The sequence below is a fragment of the Camelus ferus genome, chromosome 10, assembly GCF_009834535.1.
Source record: "Camelus ferus isolate YT-003-E chromosome 10, BCGSAC_Cfer_1.0, whole genome shotgun sequence".
Taxonomy (NCBI): Eukaryota; Metazoa; Chordata; class Mammalia; order Artiodactyla; family Camelidae; genus Camelus; species Camelus ferus.
In genome coordinates, this window is record NC_045705.1 from 15398648 (window position 1) to 15424063 (window position 25416).

At 35.9% G+C, this 25416-nt stretch overlaps 1 protein-coding gene across 2 annotated transcripts in view; it reads left to right on the forward strand.

Moving 5' to 3' along the window:
• ANO3 (anoctamin 3) overlaps window positions 1–25416 on the forward strand; it is a 360516-nt gene that overhangs the window by 326373 nt on the left and 8727 nt on the right. For both annotated transcript variants that reach the window (XM_006195091.3, XM_032488381.1), the window contains 8 exons: window positions 3521–3632; window positions 4449–4506; window positions 9997–10094; window positions 12736–12869; window positions 13762–13914; window positions 17700–17847; window positions 21628–21708; window positions 21892–21997. In XM_006195091.3, the coding sequence (XP_006195153.2) occupies window positions 3521–3632; window positions 4449–4506; window positions 9997–10094; window positions 12736–12869; window positions 13762–13914; window positions 17700–17847; window positions 21628–21708; window positions 21892–21997 (890 nt within the window). The remainder of the gene's footprint in view (window positions 1–3520; window positions 3633–4448; window positions 4507–9996; window positions 10095–12735; window positions 12870–13761; window positions 13915–17699; window positions 17848–21627; window positions 21709–21891; window positions 21998–25416) is intronic.

Genomic DNA, 25416 nt, shown 5'->3' on the forward strand with positions numbered 1-25416 from the left:
GTACTTTCTTTAATTTATCCCAAGCTTCTTGCCGTAACTCTGAATTCTGAGCACGTTCAAAACCACCAAGTATTGTGCTCATTTTACTTTCTTCTTAGAGTTGTTCTTCCCGAATGCACTGTCTGCCCCAATCTCAGTAGCTTGCCCTCTGGGTTTTGCTCGGCTGCACCTGCACTTCCTCTCACCAGCGCTGTGGGAACTCCTTTTACTTTTTTTTTTTTTTTTCTCAATTACTTTTTGGATCCTATGTTTCTTCTGCCTTGAGTTACTTTCTTATTTTGCTACCTAGAAAGTCAGTTTCTCAAGACCTTGTATGTCAGAAAATATCTTTTTTTTTTCTTCCTTCAAACTTAAGTTTTTGTCCCCCAGTTTGGGAAACAGAATTTTTATTATAGAGCTGTTTGAGCAGCGATCTTTTATTGTTTGAGAACTCACCAGAGCCCAGGCACTGTGCTAACCTAAACACTTCTTACTCACTGTTTTGTTTCATTGTCATTGTAATTCTGTGACAGTAGGATCCTTAGTTTATGAATAAGAAAGTCAAGATAATTAAGATAAATAAGTAACATTGAAACTCAGATGTGACAGACATATAGTTACTATGGTGCAGTAACTATATCACTCCATTATGATACATTATTTCCCTTGCAATGTATTTACAATTACAGGTAACAACAAAAGTAACATGTGTCGAAGAAAGAACTAGCCCCTAGTTCATGCTCTGCTGCTAAGTGATCCTTTCACTTGGAAATTACATGATCTTGAGCAAGTTTTCTTTCTCCATTCTTCTCTTTTCTCTGCTCCTTCTCCTCCTCACTCTCTCTCTCTTTTTTTTTTTTTTTTTTTTTTTTTGAGCCCCAGTTTCCTCATTGGTAAAATGAGAATGATAAATAGTTCCTGTTTCATTACTGTTGTAGACTGGCTGTCTGACACATGGCAGGTGCTCCATTAATGGGAATGACCTTTGGCATCTTTCTGTAATACCTCTGAGCTGTAGTTTTCTTCAGTTGGGTAACAAAGCACTTGAACTAGATTGTCTCAAAGCTTTCTTCTAGCTCTGATTTCTTATATTTACTTACTTTTAAGGTACTTTATACCCAAGATGGAAGCAAGCGATTTGGGGAAGGGTGCATAATTAAAAGAAAGAATCAGAACTGTTACCTGTGCTAAGTGTCAGGAGAAACAAAGTTTTCACTTGGTGTTTGATTTTTACACCTATAACTCATACCATAATGTTTGCGGATTCATATCTATTAACTAATAGTGAATGAACTCTGTTAATTTGAATTAATAAAAATATTGATATTTGTTTAAAATAATATATTATTGCATGTATTTTTGTATAAATGTATGACATTATAGTCTGTATAATTTTTGACTTGCAAATTTGTGCTTCAAATTAGAAATTAGGTTTTACTTTCTAGAAGAGACCACGCACTGTTTTATTTAAAATAATTTTTAACTTTGTTTTTTGATTTCTTTTTTGTCCAAATATTTTATTTTCAAAGACCACACACACACACACATACACAAATCAAAGCTTCAGTTCTGCCACATTTGAGTTTTTTTAGAGAAGAAATGTATCATATTTGATCCAAAATATTTTTTTCAGTTTAGTTTTGTGATTATTCAGGATTACATCAGGATAGTTGTCAGTTGTTCCAAATAATAAATTATCTATAAAAATGAATTGTGATTTATCTATAATATTAATTAACTATAAAAATCAACCTGGATTCCAAGAAACAAATTAAGCCAACTGATGAAAAGAGTTTTTATTCTGTCAAACAAAGGACAATTCAGGAATAAGAGCATCTATACCAACAAACAGTGAATAAAATCAGTTGTCACCATGTTAATATTAGGCAAATTAGAATTTAATATATATTTGAGGGAGACAAAAAGATACTTCATACTAATAAAAGATATACCAGGTCTATAGAATAGTCATGATTTTTATATACCTCACAAATCTTCAAAATATAGAAAGCAAAAAATGATAGAAATACAAAAATGCAGTGACAAATCCATAGTCAAAATATAAGCCAGGATATGGAGTATCTGAACATCACAACTAGCAAGATTCTTTTAAAATGTATATAAACTCTATGCTCAACAGAAAAACAAATATTCTTTTCAGACAGCTGATACAATGACAAAATGTATCCATGTAATTTGGCCACAAATGAGTTGTACCTTTTTTGTCCCAAAGTAGAAATCACACAGGACACATTTGTGGACCATAATGCAATAAAATTAGAAATGGAGAACCAAAAACAATCTTACACATGGGATTTTTAAAAAATCCACATTCTCATTTCTAAATAAGTTTTGTGCTTAATTTACAATTATTTAAAAAGCAACAGTAGTGAAAACACAACCTATCAAAACCTTTTGGGAAATGTTGACCCTCCTGACTGCTCTCAGTGGTGTCCATCAACCAGTGACCCTTTTAGGTGCCCTACGGATCCCTCCTGTTTCTGGCATCCACCTGCTTTGGGCTTGGAGTTCCCCAAGACCTGTTCCTTCTTTATTCTGTGCTTTTTTGCTTTTACATACATTTTGACCTATCTTTTCCTTGGGTCAGATCTCATCTATTTTCTACCTTTCTTAAGATTTCAATTACATTAGACTACATATTAGATGTGCATATTTATTTTCTGTCATTTATTTGGATACTGAGTGGGAATAGGGCTGCAGTGCATGCTGTCAATCTCCATCCAGTCTCTCTCCTTAGCTGGAAAAGTCTCTGCTATACTGCAGCCTTACTTCAAGAGTGTAAGTGATGCAGTCGAAGACCTAAAGTTATCAGAAGGTAGAAATGGGCTGTGAACACGTTTGGATGTTAAAACCTAGCCCAGGGATTGCTGTGGAAGCACCAGAGCAGCCCCTGGCCAGTTTTTGTTTTGTTTCGTTTTGTTTAAAAAGTCAGAACCATAAGATGTGAGAGTTGACAGAATTCTTAAAATCATCTTGTCTAAATTCATTTGATAGATTATAAAACTGATTGCAAAATATGTGAAGAGACCTGCCTAAGATTATCAGCAAATTAGATGTAAGGTCGAGATGAGCACTTGTGGTGATGCAGCCCTCTTTTCTCTTCACCGTTCCGCTTCAGTCTGCATGCAAAATACTCCTTCTTTGTGGAACTCTGTGGACAGTTTCGGTCCCTGTATCAAGTATAGCCAGTTTGGGTGAAAGATTGTTCTACTATTTATGGTTACCGCTAAATGAAAATAGCAGAGAGAATCCTGAAAATATATATTAATAACGAGCATTGTACTTTTGTAGTTGTGGGAGAAGTCTAAAGATTATCTCGTTGAATCGTTTCATCAACTCTGTGGAACAGATGTTCGCCTTTATATTTTTACAGATGCAGACATTAGAACTCAGAGACACTGAGTGCCTCATAGAACTAGTAAATGACTGAACCAGAATTTGAACATGAGAATTTTGATTCTGTATTCATATTTTTTGTCATTCATCTCATCTGTGTTTACACACCCTCTGTCCCTTTTAGAATATCCTCGAACAGAATCTGAATGGGAAAACAGCTTTGCTCTAAAGATGTTCCTCTTCCAGTTTGTCAATTTAAACAGTTCTATCTTCTATATTGCTTTCTTTTTGGGGAGGTAAGTCAACTTAATACGTATTATCTTTGCAAAGTGAAAAAGAATGTCAACTGTCCCACTGCCAGTTTGTTAACACAGGTGGCAAAGTCTTGTCCTCTGCCTGGGAAAACTGCCCCAGTCGATCTTCACATGCTTTTTCAAATCAAAACACTTCTCAGTACAGTGCTGTTAGCTGCCACTCTCAATTAAAGTTGGCATAAACAAATAAAACCTATGTGCCATACCTGGTTTGAATTATGACTTTCCAGTCATCGGTAATGGTTTTGTTAAATAGGAAAATAATTTTTGTGTAACCACTTATACCTATCATGGTAATTTTTTTCCCCTAACTTTGCTGCAAAATATGAAAAAGAAGCATGTTAAACAGTTCTACCGTCTATATTGGTTTCTCTTGGTGGAGGTAGCACAACATATGGCAAATCAAACTACTGGCTCTGGTTTGCCACACGCTTAACATTCCAGCCGGTGTCATGGAAACAGACAGAAGCTAGAAACACCTTGAACAATTTGGCACATTATATTAATATTCATTAACCGGGCCAGTAAGACATTAAAACTCCACAAGTGAAAGTGGAAAATTTTGTTCGCTTGGTTTGTCTGTACTTTCTCAGCCCATTGGTATTGGCTTCACACGTCATTTTTCCTTTTCAAGTCAGGGCCTTTGATGTGTAAGCATGGCCTACGTCAACCGTTTGGGGACAAGTTGCACCAGTGAACACTGATGTCTACCCACACATGCACTTGGTGTAATGCATTTGTAAATGTTCTTCAGCCAACCCCATATGAATGCTAATGAATTAAAATTACTTTTTACAGATTTGTAGGCCACCCAGGAAAGTACAATAAACTTTTTAACCGGTGGAGACTGGAGGAAGTAAGTAATCCTGTAAGGGTGGGTGTGGGGATGGGCATGGATACGGACCAGTGACTGTGGGAGGAAGAGAGGGTGGGAAGAGAGAGAAAGAAAAGATGGTACAGGGGATTTCAGATGTGCTGAAGGCGTATTTCTGATAAAGAAGACTTCCAATAGGTTCAGAAATTAAGAAACTAAGTCTTTGCAGAAAGAAGATTAAACTTAAAGGTTAAACTGCAAGATCCTGACCTCCACTCTTTTAAATTTTCTACCAAAACCATTTCTTCCTTTAACAAAGTCCAAAAATTTAGCTCCAGGAATTTTTCTTTTCTTTTGGGGAGAATTATTATCTTTCACATGGGTTTTCAAACTTTCAAATATGTGGAGTTCCCTTTTAAGCAGGGAAAATTTAGTCTAAAAGAAATCTTACTTGAAATACCAATTTATAAATATATATGTATATCTTCAAAGTCTTATATTTATTTATGGATTTATAATATATATGTTATGGAAACAAAATGTCTAGGAATAGTGTCACTGTGTCACAGGGCAAGAATATTGTGCATTGTCACTTTCTTTCCAAATGTCAGCCCCTACCAGTAGTGTATGAGTCTACTTCCTCAGACTTCTGCCAAGAAAAACAACTGAATTTATACTAACATATTAATCCAAAGGATATCTCATTTTGATTTCAGTTCCTTTAATTACAAGTGAGTTAGAAAATATTTTTCATATCTTTGTTGACATTTTATATTTCTGTGTGTATATATTATTCCTGTACATTTTCATTAAACTGTTTTTCTGTTTTCATAATTTATAAACTAATGAAATCAGGCCCTAATCTTTCAAATTTGCTGCAGCTATGTTTCCCATTTTCTTGCATATTTAAAATTTTGTTTTTATATATTTCATTTTTTACAAAACTTTGTAGCATTTTCTAATCAAAATATTGGTGTTGTTAATGGTTTTGAGAATTTGTGCCATGCCAAAAAATGTGTTCTCCACTCAGGAAACTAAAACTTACCCTTGTATTTTTAACTAATGTTGTTTTTAAAAATATTAATATTTTCAGTCCATTGGGAGTCTTTGTTTGTTTGTTTGTTTGTTTTGGTGTAAGCAGTAATCAAGTTTTTCCCCCATTTGGCAGCCATATATTTAGTAAATAACACATTTTTTACTCAGCAAAATTAGATTGTGAGATCTATTACATCCTACATCTTGAAATAGTGTCTATTTCTGGACTCTGTGTCATTGTCAGATTGTTTACTTGTCTAGTTCAAAATTGTTTTAATTATTCTAATGTAAAGTCCAGTTTAACACATGGCAGCATTAGTAGGAGGTCATAATTTAAAGAGAGGCTAAAAGAGATTACCTGAGAAATCTGAGGATAGAGGCATTTCCAGCCTCTAGGCAAAAGTCCCCCAAAACTCAGGGGATTGCTTATTAATGTTGTCTCCCCAGAGTCTTATAAAAGTTGTTTGGAATACATGGAGAAAGCCTAAAGTCTCCAAGAACATGTGGTTTATATCATAGAAAACTGGGCTCAACTATTAATCTTGCTGCTTATTCCTTCTTTGCCCTTAATTTAACCTCTCTGAATATCTGTCTTTTCATCTGTAAACCGGGGTAGTAATACTTAGGTTGCAAAACCATTAACAGATAAGAGATGATTTGCATAACACAGTAAGCACAACCCCTGGACTGTGGGAGGGACTCTACCATTGTTGCTGGCATTTATCAGTGCTCTGTCTCTGCAGCTGCCTGGGTACCCTTCCACTGGCCAAAGATAGACCAAGGCCTTCTGTAATCCCAGGCCCCTGGGAAGTCCTCCAATCAGACTTGTGGTTTTCTTTCATAGCCCAGAAGTATGAGTGTATCTTCTCAAAGGCGCATCTATACAGTTGGGTAAAAAAAAGCACGGCTTGCTTTTTCCCAGGAGTGTTCAGCTGCAGTTAGGAAGGGTAGTGTGGGGAACAAGAGCGGTCACAGCAAGTCGACCTGCCTGTCAATGCCGTTTTAGGGGCTGCCAGCACCAATGATTTTGTTTCATTGAGTATTCTTACTCTTAATTGGGAAATTATTGGAATTCATGCTTCTTCTTTGAAAGTCCCAGGGAAATAATTATAATCCTAGCGTCAGGAAAAAATGTTTCATAATCATCTTAGACATTTCCCACAGTATGTATGATGCAGATAGTGGATATATTTTCCAACAAAGGACCATTCAGTTTGAAAAAATCAGTGAAATGAGAAATATGGGTTTGTGATAGACCCTAGAAATCCTAGACATGTAGATATAAAAAGTAGACATGATGGAAAATAAGAATTGACCCTCTGAATTCAAGCATACAGCAAGCATTTATTGACCAATATTAACCTAGGCCTCTGCTGGATAACATGGGGTGTGCAAATGGAGAAGTTCCTTTCTTTTCTTTGATGGTGTTAACAGTCTTGAAGAAAAGAATATAACCATGATATATAACAAATATTCTCTCTTTGGAGTCTGACAGTTTACATTCTAATTTTGCCCCACCTAAATGCATGATCTTAATATCTCTAAGTCTCAATATTTTTTTTGCAAATTGTGATAAGAATAACCATCTCAGTAGTACTGCAGTAGGTGGATTAAATTGGGTCATGCATGTAAAATCCTTGGCATAAGTAATGGTAGTCATTATAAATAAAGAAAAAAATACTGCAATTTTATTTAGAACATTCATAAGCTGGCTAAACTGGGCTTCCCTCATACTGTGCTATATAATATCTCATATATGTAAATCTATATAAAAATGTTAATAATAGCTAATATATAATGAGTTCTTACTATATGTCAGCACTTTCCAGCAGTTGTTTCTAAGAATTCTACATACATTAATGCATTTAATCCTCACAAAAATTCTGTTATTATAATTATTTTACAGATGAGGAAACAGAAGCTTAGAGAAGTTATATAATTTGCCTACAGTTATGGAAACAGACTTATAAATTGATGAAGTCATCAGTTTGATGTCAGTTTCACTGAGGTAGTCTAGCTCAAGAGTCTGTGCTCTGATCACTGTGCTTTCCAGCCACCATTGGGATAGCATACAGGCACAATGGCGAACCTGATGGACATTGATTCTGACACGAGGTTGCTGAATGATTGCTGGCTTACACGTGTTACTAGATTTAGAGTAAACATACTAAAATAGGTGAAGTAAAAGGAACAAGGGTATTGGAGTCTGATAGTCCTGTCCACTACTTAGCTTCATTATCTATAAATGGAGACATCAACACCCATCTCACCAGGTTCTCATGAGGAGCAAATGGGAAAACTTTGTGAAGGCACCCAGCTTTGGGTTGTCCCTGGTCACAGGATTTTGACTGGTGCAATGGGACTGAAAGCCTGGGTCTCCTGAACATTCATCCATGCCTTTTAAGCATGCTAAATATAGACTCTTTGCCAAATGAATTTTAGAGTATTGAAGGACAGGATTTAGCTCAAGGGAATCATTATGTGAGGAGGCAGACCCACTGCAACTGTTGTATCCTTTTCTCTGCCCTGTAAGTCACAAAGGCATCAAAGGCACAAATTTAACAAAATTATAAATGGCCTGTCCTCCAGCGTCCCCACTTTGGCCTAACATTGTGAAGAGTGATCCAGTCACATGGTTCTATGATGATTTTCTTTTCTCTTCCCACATAATAACATGGTTTGCTAAACCAGCCCTTTAAGGCAACAGACACATTTTGGTAAATAGAATTCATCCTTAGCATTATGGAAAAGAGCAAGGGGATTAGGGTACAGGAGACCAAAACTTTCATTCCCACATCACTAGTTAGCATTGCATGACCTTGGACAAGTTAATTTACCTCTTTGAATCTCTCTGTGAAAATGAAGAGTTTCAGCATGCTGTGATCTGTGATCTGCCTCTGTAGCTTAGTAATTATTCTGCCTCAGACATTCTACTGAACCCACTTATGGTATATATATGGCAGAGTTCAGGGGTATCTTAAATTCATCCTAGAAAGAAGGAGCATGCTTGGAACAGAGAATTGAAACACAATGAAAATTACCACTGGCAAACTCTCTCTCTGGCTCAGACTAGGGAGTTTTAAATTACTGGGCTGGAACCAGAAAAGCAGGCTCTTTGTGTCCTAAGTGTTTGTTCCTTTTGAAGTCCTACTGGTACTGATTTGACAGAAATAGAAACTGTAGATCAAAGCTTTAGAAACCATCATCCTTACAAGCAGGACATGAACCCATTTCCAAAGAAAAAGACCCACGCTTTTCTACTCGAGTATCTTCTATAGTGCAAGGTTTTCAAGCAAAACACATTGACTGCAATTTTCACTGTAATCACATTTTTGTTTGTGTGGGTTTCTAATGCTCTTACTGAACATCTGAAAAAGCAAAGGAGCACAGAGAAGGCAAAATTGGGCTCATACTGACAAACTATTTTGTGGGATGCTTTCAGCACTGAAAAATATATTATATTGTATATAGACACTCCTTCTTCAGGAGCTAGAGCTTAACATCTTCCCCTCATCTTGAGAGTGCGCTAGACTTAGTGACTCACTTCTAAAGAAAAAGAATAGGGAAAGGGAAAAATGAGTAACTGTACAGTAGAAACACCTGGCACACACTATATTAACCACATGATGTGGGCTAATACGATAGTGGTGTCACACGGATATTGTGTAGCCCTGTCGGGACATGATGAAAATGGCACTTCACTTCTGTGATCTGCCTCCATGCCCAGAGCATGCAACCCCAGGGAAAACATGTGAAAACATCACGCAAACACCAGACTGGGGGATTTTCCACAGGTTGCTTGTCCAGCAATACTCAAAACTGTTAAGGATATGAAAAATCTGAGAAACCGTCTAGACCAGAGGAGACTGGGAGAGATATGACAAATAAATGCTAAGCGGTATCCTGGGTTGGGTCCTGGAGCTGATGAAATCTAAGTAAAAAGTCTGGAGTTTAGTTAATAGCAATATACTAATGTGGGTTTCTTAGCTTTAACAATGTACCTTGGTCGTGTAAGGGGCCATGGAGAGAATTGGGGGAGGGGTGCATGGGCACTCTGTGTACTATCCTTGCAAATTGTCTACAAATTTAAAATTATTCTGAGATAAAATGCTTACTTTAAAAAAGCATGAGCATTTTGTCACAGAAGTAAATATTCTTTTCTGTCTCCTGGTTGTTAATAGATATATAGTATTCCAGAGCTTTCTTTGAATGTGATCATGCCTAGCACAGGGCTTGACAGATAGTAAGTGCTCAATAAAAGGTAGGTTTGTTGTTCTTGCAGTTACAATTTTGATCACTATTCCAATATAATTACTGAAAACTTCCCTATCGATATCGAGTATCCTCATACGTGCTATTTCTTCCTTGTTTTTAGTTTCCTTTGTGCACTGAAGTAGGGTGACCTGGCTTTAGAATTGGCTATGTGATTTGAAGGTGGGGATGTTTAAACCAACTAAGCCAAGTCGGATCATTATTGCCCGTGTCGTTCTGTTTCAGTGTCATCCTAGCGGCTGTCTGATAGACCTCTGCCTCCAGATGGGAGTTATCATGTTTTTGAAGCAAATATGGAACAATTTCATGGAACTGGGATACCCGTGAGTTCTTAATTTTCAAACTGGCTTTCTGTAGAGTTACAGAGAAGAAAGACAGAGAGGTAGTGCGACTCGTTCTTAGGGGTCGGGACTTGGTGATCAGACAGGTGAGGAGTCACTTCCCACTCTGCTCCTCACTAAAGGTGAGCCCAGGTGTAAGTCAGTCACCTTTTCTGTGCCTCAGTTTTCACTTCTCTGAGAGGGGGTCGGCAGGTCTGTAGGTCTCAAGAACAGCTGTAAGGACTAAAGGAAATAATAGATGTGGAGTAACTCCTAATCAATTCAACATACTAAGACTCTCGGTATTCTTAAAACGTTATTGATGGTACAGGCTTTTGAGGACAAAAATAACTTTCTAGCTTCTTTGGCTACCCAAAGACCAAGGTGTGTTTTATTGTTATTCAATAAAGAGAACCTCCATTTTTACCTGCCCTCTCCAAACACAGAATAAAACAAAGGTAAAATCCTGGATGGGGAGGTTTTGTGCTCTTTCTTACAACAACAATCTTTAGAACAGAATGAATTGTGATAACATCAAAGTAATAGCGTTCTATTTTGTCTGAATAGATAAATTTTAAATGTCTGTGAAATGCTGATGTAGAAGGACCCCAAATGCCCACTTTTACATCTATTAAAATATATTAGCCTTCAGAATACAGTGAAATACAGTGCATGTTACAATGCAGTGTAGCAGCTTTGAGGCGTAATCAAGTGTAGAAACAGGATTATTTTGAGGAATTTCCTTATTATGGCGGGGGAATGAGTTACTTGACTGATGATATAAATAGCTTCGGCTTAGTCATCAAATTATACCACGAGTCTTTCTCCTCGTTGGCCCGTAAATATTATTAGGACACTCCTGGGCAGAGACCCGAGGGTTGAAGAGGTGATATTAACCCTGAAACCTGCCATAAAGTATTGTGTTAAATTACAAGCAGTCTTAAAGGGCTGGACTATGAAATTACTGAGATCTGGTCAGATTCCTTCTCTGCCTCTTGCTAAAGATACTTATAATATCCTTCACCTCTCTGAGACCTTACTTTTTTGTTTATAGAATATGGGATTTATGAAGACTAAATGAGCTTACGCAATGGTATTTAAACGTTCATCAATAAGTGACAGAAGCTTTTTGTGAGGAGATGTTTATACAAATCCTCAACTTTCAAAATAGTTTAAAATGAATCTCTTCTAAATGAAGAGAGAACAGGGATGGAGGATTGGGAAGCCCAATCCTTTCTTCATGCTCCTTTCTATCTTTGGCTCACCTCTTTGAAACATGAAGTTTGAGGAGTGTAATTTGAGAATATCTGAGGAAATCGGGTATCCAGTGCCGAGCACAGGAGCTGACATAGCATAAGATGACTCTAGGATGTTGTGGTAGTCATTATAATATTAGGAATGATACTCACTGCTATCATTATCCACGTGCTTCTGTGCAGACCGTGCAGTTTGGACAGCACGTTTTTACCATGGCCTTGTCCATGCCGTCAGCCTGGATTTTGTATAGCAAATCCCAAGGGTACATGGCACATAACATCCTGTTGCGGTTTTTCCAACATCTGGACAAAGACCTTGCTTAAGAAAATCTGGCAGGAATGAATCAGTCCCTAAAGCCATGCTTTTCAAACTTTTAAACCACAATTCTCTTTAAAATATTAAGCAGACTGAAATAAATAAAACAGGAGCAAGCAGACCTTCCAACCCCAAACCTTTTTTTCATCTTCATGAGGCTCCCGGGGCAGCCTCCGTGGAACATACATTGAAGCATTGCCTGATGTTTTGATTTAGCTGTGGTGGTTCTTCCCACTCCCACCGAAGTGCTAGGGCCATGATTCATTAAAATTGAGAGCTGGATACTCTTCATGGAGTCCTGTGAGATTCACCTCATCCTAGAGATAATTTTTATCTAACTCTTAAAATAATTCATTACCCAGAAGTCTACAATATATACATATCAGGATATTTCTGAGTCATATAATCTTCAGATTGCCCCGGACTACCAGGGGAAGAATGTTACTACTTCCTTTCCAAGGCTGAGAAGTGGACTGAGACACGGATCCATTGCCTGTAAATTATTGTTCAGTATGGGAGCAGAATGTAATTGCTTGAACCCTTCACATTTATGAACTCAGAGAAGGGAAGTGGCTTGCTAAAAGTCACACAGCTAATGTGTTGTAGGGTGAGGACTAGAAACCACACCTCTTGAAACTCTGTGTAGGGCTCAGTTATCTAATGTGAAGGGTGATTTTACTCATGTTCCGAGAGTACAGCCCAAAGGATTTGGAAAGATGACTCGGATCCAATCACAACAGGCAACATAGGAGTCTGAGTTTTTGTCACATAGGTTGGGTGGGGGAAGGAGTCAGAGAAATGAATGTTTGTCTAATCAGTATCAGGAGGCACCTAAGTGTATGGGAGGATCGACTCCTTGATAAATATGTAGATATTTATAGGGCCTAGAACGTCTGAGTCCTCTTCTTTCTTGCTAAATTTGAAATTGAGACCATGTGAAGACCTCCAATTCCCAGTCATGCTTAGTGTAGTCCCAGGGTAGTTGGTGTGTTTCTTTTCTTAATACACTATAAGTTGTTTACCAGATGCTTGAATAAGAGCTTAAAAGCCCTTTGTCTGCTCTGTGATGTAGGTTGATCCAGAACTGGTGGTCACGACATAAAATCAAGCGGGGAGTACAAGATGCTTCCATACCTCAGTGGGAGAATGATTGGAATCTGCAGCCCATGAATATCCATGGACTGATGGATGAGTACTTAGAAATGGGTAAGGAAAGAACTTTCTGCAGAGCTATATGATCTTCTTGATACTTTTTTTTTAAACTTCACGTAGGCTTTGATTCAAGAGAGAAAAACCATCTCTCTCCTTTCCAACCCCAAGCATTCTAAAACACATCTGCACCTTAGTCTCAGCAGAGCTGGAGAAGATGCTAAAGCATTGTCCTTGGAAGGTTCACATACTTTGTCTTGCCAGCCATAGCATCTGACCAGAAGAAAGGTTTTTCTCATAATAAAGCATCCACCTTTTGAGCAAATATTTTAAAGGAACAAAATAAAGCAGAACCTGTTCCTATGTTAAGATGTGTATCATCCCACCCAAATAAAGCAATAATTCTTTCTCATGACAAACTTTTGCACAGATCCAGTCTGAGTCTTGGTTTCTTTGAGAAGCTTACTTATTTGCATTATGAAAATAAGAATTTCCGTTCCAACTGTTAAGATCACTGTGTGTTGTTTTCACATTTGCTTCTTTCCTCTGGCCCTCAGTTTTCTCATCTATAAAAAGAGAGGACAGGATTTAGTCTCTTGATTCCCGTCTAGAACTAAGCATTTTTCTTCAAGGCCTTCCCTTTGACGTCTCTTTTCTTCCTTCCTGCTGCATGGCATAGAGGTGAAGGTCTCATAGACTTCCAGTCTGTTGAGATCTGAGTTTGAATGCAGATTTTAACATTTTTTAGCTGCCGGCCCCTTAGCAAGTTTACTTAACATGTATGAGCTACAGTTTTCTCAATTGTAGAGTGGGCTCAGCATATTTACCTGGTAGGGACGTAGAAAGGATTAAAGGCAATTTATGTAAAGACATACTATATGGCAGAGAGAAAGCACGCAATAAATGACACTGTTTGTATTACTGATTGTCTAACACTCTCCCTTTACAGTTTTGCAGTTCGGTTTTACCACCATCTTTGTTGCGGCTTTTCCTCTGGCCCCTCTTTTGGCTTTGTTAAACAATATCATTGAAATCAGGCTGGACGCATACAAATTTGTCACCCAGTGGCGGAGGCCTTTGCCAGCCCGTGCAACTGACATAGGTAAGATTCAGGAACTAAATGGTCTTTGCATTACTAAGGGCAAGAGGTGGCTTGATCTTACTTAGCACCATGTGGGTTTCTATTGTTGGAGCATTCTTCCAAAACTCCTTTTGTTAATGAAGGAGTGAAATGAACACTTAGTTGAGAGTAGATTCATGCTAAGCATGAAATTCATACATTTGCTTATAACTGGAAAGGATCTCAAATATACCTTTTCCATGTTCATATATATATAACTCTGACTCATTCTTTATAATTACTACACACATCTCTATTATGTGTTGTATGACTTTTTTAAAAAACAGTCCCCTAACTGGAGATGTTTAGATTGCTTCAGTTCTTCGCTATTAGAAACAAAACAACACTGAAGTGAACATCTTCATAAATACTTGATCTGATTCTTTCTTCAGGATAAAATTCTAAAAAGGAAATCGTTTATAAAAGAGCATGTAGATTTAAAATTAATACGTAATTTGTCAAGATGTTGTCCAAAAATGTTTTCCCAGTTTATACTCCCACTTTGAGTGAATGAATGTCCATTTCCCCATTTTGTCAACAAATCCAGGTGTAATAAGGGGTTTTAAAATTTTTTTAAATTGTTATTGTTTCATTCTTGACAATCTGAAGGAGGAAAAATGGTATTTTTTAATATTTACTTGCATTTTTATAACTACGAGATTAAATGTATCTGTATTTCTTCTTTATTAATTTTTTTAATGCCCTTTGGCCATTATACCTGATTTGGTAATTTTTATCTCTGTATTAGGACCATTAGCCTTTGATACATATGTTGCAAACATTTTCAAATGCTGGTTTTTAATTTTTCACTTTATTATGAGTAAAGCTTTAGAATGTATAAAATCAAATTGATATCTCACTCTTATAGTTGTTATAATTTATGCCATTCTTAAAAAGGTCCTTTGGAACTCATGATTTTTCACCCATTGTCTTAATTGTAATTTTGTATTTTAGATGTCTGTGTGTTAATTCTGTTTATCGGCACTTTCTGATTTTATTTAACTTGTTGATCTATGTGGAATTTGTTGTTAATAAAGGAATTGAAATTGAGAGTTAGCTTTTTTTCCTAATGCATAGCCAATTTTTTCAAAAATCATTTATTAAATAATCCATCTTTTTTTAACTTGTTTGGATTATTTCTGTTATACTAATTCTATATAAACTTAAATATATCTCTAGAATCTTCAGTTGTCACATTAATCTGATTATTCTTGGCATATTATTTTAATAAACTATAGTTTTATAGTAAAAAGTCTAAGTATGTGGGAATGCAAAATATATACTTTCCCCTTTTTTTGAGGAATTTTCTGGGTAATATTCTAAGGTTACCTTTTGAGTTTATTTTACTCATTTATGTATTTTACAATTACCAAAGTCTGTTTAAAATATACTAACCTGTAGAGATTTAATGCCATTCAATTTGTTTCCATTTTTTGAAGCAACTATAATTACTGCTGCCATTTAATTTGGATATTCTCATTACTTCATTATTAATATAAGCACATTCAAGAACATCTGGAAAATAGGTCAAAGAAGTAAAAATAAAACTCTCATGCCAGCTTTAGTGAGTGTTTATTGCACCTTCCAGTGCATAGATTGTTACTTTTTAATCTTGCTCAAGCCCATCAGCACAAAGGTATAAAAACCTGCTTTACCTTTCCCTTCTACCTCGGGGAGTCAACAATATCAACTAAGCGCGTATCCTTTGTCAATGTTTCTCTTCTTCATATAAGTATACAAAAATATAATGCACTATTTTCCCCTCATTAATATTCTCCAGCTCAAAACATACTGGTCTACTACAGATGGTCATCCTAAGTGAAATACGTCAAACAGAGAAAGACAAGTATCATGATGTCACTCATATGTGGAATCTTAAAAAAAAAATACAGATTTTATTTACAAACCAGAATAGACTCACGGACATAGAAAATAAATTGTGATTACCAGGGGAAAGGAGGAGGAGGGATAAATTAGGAGTTTGGGATTAACAGATACCAATTACTATATACAAAATAAATAGCAAGGACCTACTGTATAGTACAGGGAACTATATTCAATTTCTTGTAATGAGCTGTAATGAAAAAGAATCTAATATATATATATATATGTATATATATATATACACACACACACATACACACACACACATATATATATATGTATGTATATGTATAACTGAATCACTGTGCTGTACACCTGAAACTAACATTATAAATCAACTATACTTCAATAAAAAATAATTTTAAAAATGATCTAATTTATGTTCATAGAGTAGTAATATTCATATATGAATGTGCCAAAAATTTTATAGGCATATACTCAATTTTCCCACTACAAATAGGAATAAACATACATAAATATAGCTATAGATAGATACAGATATGAATACAGACATAGATATTTTATATATTACATATCACATATCCATTTATGTGTGTGTACAGTATGTATATAGTATAGATCACAAACAGTAGGCCTACTGGATTAAAGTGTATTCCTATTTTAATTTTTAAAGATGTCAGATTAATTACTGCAAATATTATAACAAGTCATACTTTAAACAACTATGTAAAGGAGTTTCTGTTTCCACAATTCCTAAACATCACTAGATGGTACAGGGCTTTCAAATCTTCAACAATCTGGTGGACTAAAAAAAAAAATGTTATTTTGTGAAGGACGTGCTTGTGAATATTAGTAATTGAAAACTTTTTAATGTATTCATTGTTTTTTGCATTTCCATGGCAAATTGCTCATTTGTAGTCTTTGTCCATTTTTCTCTTTGGTGTTTTAACTTATTAAAAATTTAGAACATGTTTGTATCTTAGTTATAATAACCTTTTATCTGTTTTGGGGAAACAAATATTTTCTCTCTGGTTATTGTAGGGTTTTTTTGACTGGATATTGTGACTTTTGTAAAAACAAATGTTAATTTTGATATATTCAGATATTGGTTTTCTAATCAATTCTGATTTCTTGTCTTACAATCCCCCCACCAGGTAAATGTTAACATCTTTAAATTTTTTGTTTCATAACAACTCAATGTAGCCACTTTACGAAGATACTGAAAAAACAGAGAAGGTTGGGGGAAGGTGGAGAAAGTTGTGGTGCTCTCTCATTGCCTTCAGCACTTTTGAGTATTTCCTTCCAGGATTTGTTTTTTCATAACAGTATTTTTAAAGTTAACTGTAATCCTATTTAAAACATCAGTTTTGACTATAATCAATGGTCTCCTGATACTAAATACAATTTCAAAAGCTTTTTTGTGTATCTATATGATGCCGGATTGGCCTCTTAAGAAGTAAAAAATGTCAACTAGTGATTTCTAGGTCTTGACACTAACCTAGTTTTACTTTAAAAAGGTACTTGACAAGAAGGCAAAACCCATAGTGAGTACAGCTATTTCTGAGTTCACACAACGATGTGGAACTTGATGTCCACTGTTTTTAGTACGTCAGCAAGTTGTAAACATAGGGTTTGAAGAATCTAAGCAGCTGTGCTGTATCTCATTGTTACAGACATGAACAAATGCCTAAGGATATTTTAATTTTCAGACACCTCTAGAGGGTGTCTGCCTTCCCTCTGTGGAAAAGTACTCAGTGGCTATAATATCTGTCGTGAGATACACCCCATACTAAGAAAGTAAATAATGGACAGAGCTGTAGTTCCAACATAACTAAAAACGTTTTTTTTTCCAAATTGAGATTGATCAAAGATTTTTAATTTTTTTCCGTTGCATTTGCCATCTTTCCTCTTTCTCCTACTAGGTATCTGGTATGGAATTCTTGAAGGCATTGGAATACTGGCTGTGATCACCAATGCGTTCGTAATCGCTATTACGTCTGATTACATCCCACGTTTTGTCTATGAATACAAATATGGCCCCTGTGCAAATCATTTCGAATACGGTGAAAGGTAAGGTTGAACTTTACACATTTTATGTTTGTGATTAAAATGGGAACCTATTGGGAGGTTTTGTTCTGTGACCATTAAGGGTAATGTTTCTGATCGTTGCGTTTATAATGTGTTTATTACATGAAATCAAGTGGGATATAAAGGGCAACTGTTTTCCACAGCAAATAACTTTAGAGGCTCTCTGTGTTTTTACGTGTAAATGCATCACTCGTATCAAAATGTTCGAGCCATTATAATTTATTTAGAAGTCAAATTTAGGACTGAGGCCCATACTAGTGAATCAAATTGTTGAGGGGAATTCAGCTAGTTTGTGGGGAGATGCGGAGTATGAAGAAACTGTCAACTATATGACTAGAGATTTTTTCCAAAAGGAATTTACAGCTAGAGATTTAAGCATGCAGAAAACGTTAGCCTAGACCTGTCTCCTCTTTCTTTTTGGTTAAAATCTAAATCAGCACTTGAGAACAGGGGTTTTCAACCTCTGCGCTATTGACATTTTAGACCAAATGATTCTATTTTGGGGAGGAAGAGGTGGCCTTTGCATTGCAGGCTGTGTAGCAGCATCCTTGGCCCAGCAAATCTCAAGAGCAACCTCCCTGCGCCCTAAGATGTGACAGCCAAACATGTCTCCAGACATCACCAAATGTCCCCTGGGGGACAAAAACCACACAGTTTAGAACCACTGCTGTAGAGGATATGGGTGATTTTAGATCTTTCCTTCTTGATAGCTAGTATTAAGGAAGAATTCAAGGGAGCACTGGACTTGGGGACAGAGAGAAACTGGAGTAGCTAGAGGTTAGCCGTAGGTGTGGAAGTAGTGATAGGAGATAAGGTCGTGACCAGAGAAGCTGCTTCTCCTGCAGCTCTGGGCACACATCCTGTCTAGGTGCGGGACATGTGCCCCAAAGGGCTGAGCTGGGTTTAGGGTGAAATCCGCCATTAGTTTTGCTGCTGAACTGGTGTTTTTTCAGAACACAGAAGTGCCTTTCTAAACACAAACAAATGTCTTAATTTTCCAAAGAAAGGTAATAAAAGCATGAGATTTTACTTTATATTTTGGAGCTTTGTCAAGAGATTTTAACTTGAAGTCAGACACCCTAGAGTTAGGTGCTAACTTTGCCTTTTACCAAAAGGCACATTATCAATCTGGACCTACGTTTCAGAAATGGTGCCTGAGGTAACACTCTATGAATTGTAAAACACTAAATGAATATAAAATGTTTTTAGTATTAATAGTGAAAAACCAAAAAAGTCCCATTTTTCTTAATTCAAAATGGTCTAACGCAGATTTTAAGGGTTTTTAAATATGTAGGCACGCTTGGCAGCTCTCTTCCTTAAAGCATTATTTGTTAGTGTCTTTACTGCCACCTAGTGGCCAGTGAAAATGAAACTGGCTGGATCTGCTGTTTGCATTCAGGTAGATAGCGCCTGATCCCTTTCCCTTCTGCATATGCAATGACCAGGGGTGTGGAATCATTTCAAGAAGAGATATGGAGGACTTAGGTGAAGTTGAAACCACACATTTATAGGGGCTTCCTGGTATTTAATTTCCATCAGGTACACTTAGCAGTTAAATTGGAGTAAATTCATAAGGATTGGAAGTTTTCAGAGTAAGGTGGCAAACAGGCCAGGTGGCAATGAAAAGGACGATAATGGCAAAAGAGCAGCTGAAATGGTAAATTATGAGGTCTAGGGTGAATGAGAGAGGAGTGAAGTCAGTGTAGCCCTCTAATTAAAAACTGGGGGGTTTAGAATAAGAGAGATGGGCACTTGCATCCAGGCTGTAACAGCTGTTCCAGGCAGCGGTTCTCTGCGGCCCGCACATCTTCTTCAGGGTCCATGAGCTCAATACTATTATCATAATAATACTAAGATACTATTTTCTTTTTTCACCATATTGACATCTGCACAGATGGCACAAAAGCAGTATTGGATAAAATCTTCTGGTGGCTTTGCATAACTCAAGGCAGTGGCACCAAAAGGTACCAGTTATGATTGCATATTTTAACACTATACAGTCACCATTTTAAAAATGCCAGTAAGACATTTCAGAATGTCCTTGATGAAGTAGTAATAATGATTAGTTTTATCAAATCTATACCTCTGAATAAATGTCTTTTCAATATTCTATTTTACAAAATGCCAAGTGTGCATAAAGCACTTCTGCTGCAGCCTGAAGTGTGATGTCGTCTCGCAGAAACGTGCTTGTGTGGCTGCTGGAGTTGCAAACTAAAAACAAACTTTTTGTCAACATGAAATAACGATTGCCAAACTCTGAGCATTCAGACTTGGGTTTTTAGCAGGCACTTTTTTTTTTTTTAAATAAAATTCACAAGACTAACTTGTCATTTTAAGGAAAATAATTGACAGTATTTGTTGAGCTTGAAAGATTCCCAGTACTTACAGATTTTTTGTCTGATAAAAATCAGTGATGATGTTAACAATTGTGCTTTTTCATAGTCTACTAAAAAAACATTCAGGGAACTGATGGTTTCCAAATGGCCCCTTTTTGATGTTACAAAATCATGCATGGATAAATGATGAATTCAAAGTACAGGACAGACCTATGAATTCTAATGTAAAATCCATATGAAAGTTCACTGACACTCTAAGATTCCACATTGCAGCTGAGCTTTAAGAAATGACCACAGGTAGAACTTCAGTGTAATATCAAAGAAAAATACTGACAGCTATCTGAAATGATGTTAAAATAGTTTACCTTTTCTCCAACTATTTACCTATATGAGGTCAGATTTTCTATTTACCCTTCAACCAAAACAACATAGTGTAATAGATTTAATGCAGAAGCAGATACAAGTATCTAGCTGTCTTCTATTAAGGCAGATATTAAGGGATTTGCAAACATGTAAAACAGTATCATTCTCCTCACTACTTTTTCCTTTTGAAAAATGTGACTCTTTTAAAATGTGTTATTTATATTATTTGAATGGATTTGATAGTTAATTTAAAATGAATTAACAAATAAATATTTTCTAAATTTCTATTTCGATTTCTAATGTGGTAAATATCAATAGATACACCCCCATGCAAAAAGCTTGGGATCCTCAAGTAATTCTTCTTAAATGTAAAGGGTATCTGAGATCAGAAATTTTTAGAATTATAGGCCTGGAGAAAGGTATTTAGTCTCTGTAAATGGTAAATGTTAGTTCTTTATATGGTGGAGATATACGTGTTCTATACAATATACATATTCTAAGGTTACAGCAAAAGTTAACCCTGGTCACAATTTGATACCTGAGCACCAGAGTAGGGATTTTTGCCTGTTTTGTTCACTGTTGAAGGGGAAGTATCTAGAAATTTTCTAACAAATTATTGATCTTCAATAAAAATATATTGAATAAGTTAATAAACAAACCACAAATAAACATGTTTATCAATTGGCTGCTTAATTTTAATTATCCAAATAGTGTTATATGTCTGTATATTTATAAAGAATATATTTATGGCGTTTCAATGCCTAGGAACTCATTACCACTATGCCTCGTGCATAGAAACACTTAATAAGATGTAAGCCACGTGATAAGGCAAGATAGAAACGATTGGCGGAAAACGGCAGGCCAGAGCCTGTCTCAGGAAGTGATAATCACAGATGTAATGGGAGTTAGAGAACAGAATCAGAGAGCTGAGTTTCTAGGAGTTTATAATGAGAAGGAAAGGAATAATAGCACTTATTAAATCCTGTCATTTGCAGTTGAAGGAATTGAACTGGAAATTTGTGAATCTCTGAACCACATGATGCTTTCTTTTCTCTCCTCCCAGCTGTTTAACAGGATATGTCAACAACAGCCTGTCCTTCTTTGACCTGAGTGAGCTTGGTATGGGAAAGTCTGGTTACTGCAGGTACTGACTCGTAAACGATGGTCATCTTCCCTTTTTACTTTCGCCATTCCACCTCCTCCCCTCAAAGTGTTAATGAGCCCATGTAAACTGTCGTTTTGGAATTTGGGCAAATTAAGAACATTTGGAGCCTCCTTTCGCACTTTGGTCTCTGTCCTTCAGATTCTTTGTTTTTATGGGTTTTAGGTACCGAGACTACAGAGGGCCTCCTTGGAGTTCCAAACCTTATGAGTTCACCCTGCAGTACTGGCATATCCTCGCTGCTAGACTGGCCTTCATTATCGTGTTTGAGGTTAGTCACAGGCTGATAAAATTAATATAGATAAACGCTTTTTCCACCTGATATATTAGTCGCCTCTTTGAAGTCAGTTTCTCATTGACTTCCAAAACAGGACTTGAGTATGTCCCTATAAAAGGTTCAGATGCAATGAAGCCACTCTAACAAGTGCAAAAAAGGAAAAGCTGAGTAACGTGAGTTAGAGAGTATTTATTACCAGAAAACTGGGATGAAAGAAAGTGCTCAGAGTTGAACTGAAAAAGCTAGTAACCAAATTTAAAAAGGAAAGGATGTTTTTCATCATCTAACAAAAGAATCGGTATTTATTCATCAGGATGGAGAATCTTATTTTCTGAACAATCACGTGTATTTGTACAGGAAACATTGCATAATTCAATAAATTATGGCTGAGAACGTTTTTGTAAAAAGTGCATAGATTTGGATGATCAGAGTCATGCAATAATATTAAATTGTACTCCTATGAAGACATTTTGGAGAAGCTACAGTATTGTTGCCTCGCTTAAAATATAACCATCTTGGTACAGTGAAGAACATAGCACTGGAATACATTGAATATCTATTCTCGAAGGTACCACTAAGGTCTATGGAAAAACTTTAAGTGCATCTGTTTCCTATGGCCAAAATTTCGGAGCGAAAAAGGTAGCCACACATAAGGCTTTTGAAAGAAGTTTTTTTCAAGTCACCTATACCTCTCAACTGATCTCCAAAAAGTGCTTCAAATTTCATAATGAAAGGTCCTTCACCTGTAAAATGAAATACTCACCTCTAAGGTTTAACTCAGGACTAAATTCTACTATTTAGTGACTCTGTGGGCCTATAAAAATTTCTTTTGATGAAGTGAGACTTTCTACTTTATGACAGGTGGCATAAGGATTTAAAGCATAGTTTCAATCCAGTGATTCCAAAATGTCTTTTTTATTGTGTGTGAGTTTTAATGTACACTTTTTTCTTCTTTTTCTTCACCTTCTTTGGAAACTCAGGTGAAGAGACAAATGCCTCAGTTAACAGCGACCTATCATCATGGCTCCATAAGATCATATGGTTCCTTCTTTATTTTTTCCTCCTCATTCCTCATTACTAATTTCATTACCCACCCACTCAAAAAAGCATCTAGTCTCTTTTCTTCAGTGGAAGTCTTTCCACATCTTTATTTGAATGTAAGTTTGTTTATATATGTGTATGTGTGTGTGTATATATATATATATATACATATATATAGTATTATTTTAAGTGTTCTTATTTCAAAATTACTTTAATGGTATTGTGTAAAAACTCATTTTTACCTCTTACACATTAAACTGCTTTAGATTTAGATAAACATCTGTCCATGAGATTTATAATTTCTTTTGTCTACCCAATAGAAGTTAAATACCATATTCCCCTAAGGATAGGTACTTAGGCCTACAGTGATTCTCTCTATCTCAAATGTTTTATTAAGAATCTTGGGCATGTTACCTTGTAAACACACTTAAGGATTTTTAAGGAATATTTTGTGCAGGTGTGAAATTGTTAGTTTATATGCATACTCAGTTTCATATCATACTGACAGATTGCTCTTCAAAATTACCTTGGATTTTCACCAAATTTTCCTAATAGCCAGATTGACTTTGCAGTTGTATAAGAGTAAGGTAATATTTGGCTTTAATTTTTTGGATCTGTTTACTAATGACATTGACCATCACTTGTAGTACTAGAAAGCCGTTTGGGTTTCCTTTTTTGTAAATTTATAACACTTGATCCATTTTTGGTTGAGTTTCCAGTGTAATTGTTACCAACTTTCAAAGTTTCCTGAAATAGTCTACGTATTAATCTTCATCAGTTATGTACATAAGCAGGTATCTTTTCCTTGTCATAACCTATTAATTTCATCCATAAACAGAAAATGTTCGGTTTTGATGTAGTCAAGCCCATCATTGTTCTCCTCTTATGGGCTGTGCTTATTTTGTACAGCTTATTTAGGAATTTTTTTATCTCCAGTTCAAAAAGATATTCTACTACATTTTTACTATTAACTTCATAGTCTTACCTATCACGTCTTTAAGGTATCTGGAGTTTTCCTAGAGTCTGAGGGAAAAGCTTACTTTTCTATTCTCCATGTGGTGAAATAATTTTTGTACTGCTGTTTACTAAATAATCTGTTATTTATCCACTAATTTTTAAATCCATCGTTGTAATATTCCAGTTCCTGTATATTTGTGGGTGTAACGCTGGCTTCAGTATTCTGATTTATCGCCCCATTGGTCTGTTCATGGATCACTACCACACTATTTAAATGCTATACATCTTCATATCTGATAAAGCAAGTCACTCTCCACCCCTGCTACATTTATTCATATTTTAAAAAGTTATCTTAGCCTTTTGGAGTTATTACTCATTCAGATGAATTTTAGGAGCCATTTTTCAGGTTCCCCCAGATATCAAGCTAAGATTTTTGGTTAAAATTACATTTGTAGAAATCAAATTTTGACTTCTTTACAAAATCTGTGCTGTTTCATTAATGAATGTGAGGTTTATTCAAATCATTCTTATGTCCTTTAATAGATTTTTAAATATTCTCTTGCTTATTTCTTCCTTTTTACTTCTGGAAACGTCCTAGATATTTCTGTTGCTGTTGTGAATACTATCTTACCTTCATTATTGATTTGCTTGATTTTTGCTACAATGCTAATGGTCTTTCTAAGATGAGCATACCTCCTTGTTTATGTCTCTTACTAGTTCTAATATTCTGTCTATTAAATCTGTTGGACTGTCTTTTCAAATGACAATACCAGTTGCAAATGGTGATGGTTTTGTATCTTCACTTCCAAGGTTTATGCCTCATTTCTTTTGTGTGCCTTACTGTGTTGCTGGAAATTTCAGTATGGAGTTGATCGGCAGTGGTGTGAGCAACTGTGTCTGGTTTCCAACTTCAATGGAAATACTTCTGATTTTCTTTCTTTAAGTATGATATTTGCTGTAGGTTTTTTGCTTAAGGTAAACTCTGTCGGTTTAAGAACATTCTTATCTACTACTGGTTATAAGAGTGTCTTAATAAATGGGTATTAAACTTTAGCCTTTTTAAAAAATAGATTTTCTTTTCAATATTGAGCCATCCTTGTAGATAAGACTCTGTGTGTAAATCAGTTTATAGGTTCATTTATTACCATTGAATAGAACTTGGAGCATATTCTTTTTCACTAATTTAAATTATAACAAGTATTTTGAATTTTTGTTTCTTTGCTCTTAAGTCACATTGCTGGGTATTTCTGTGACTATCAACTATTTGGTCAGGAAAAGAACTCCTGATCTGCTTCCCTATGGAAAATATGCCCTGCTTTCCTACGACCTAACTATGCTGTGCGGTTTCCTGGGGCACGTAAAGCAAGCCCAGTTAACAGTGCCTTGAATTCTTCCCTTCCGCATAACGAGACATG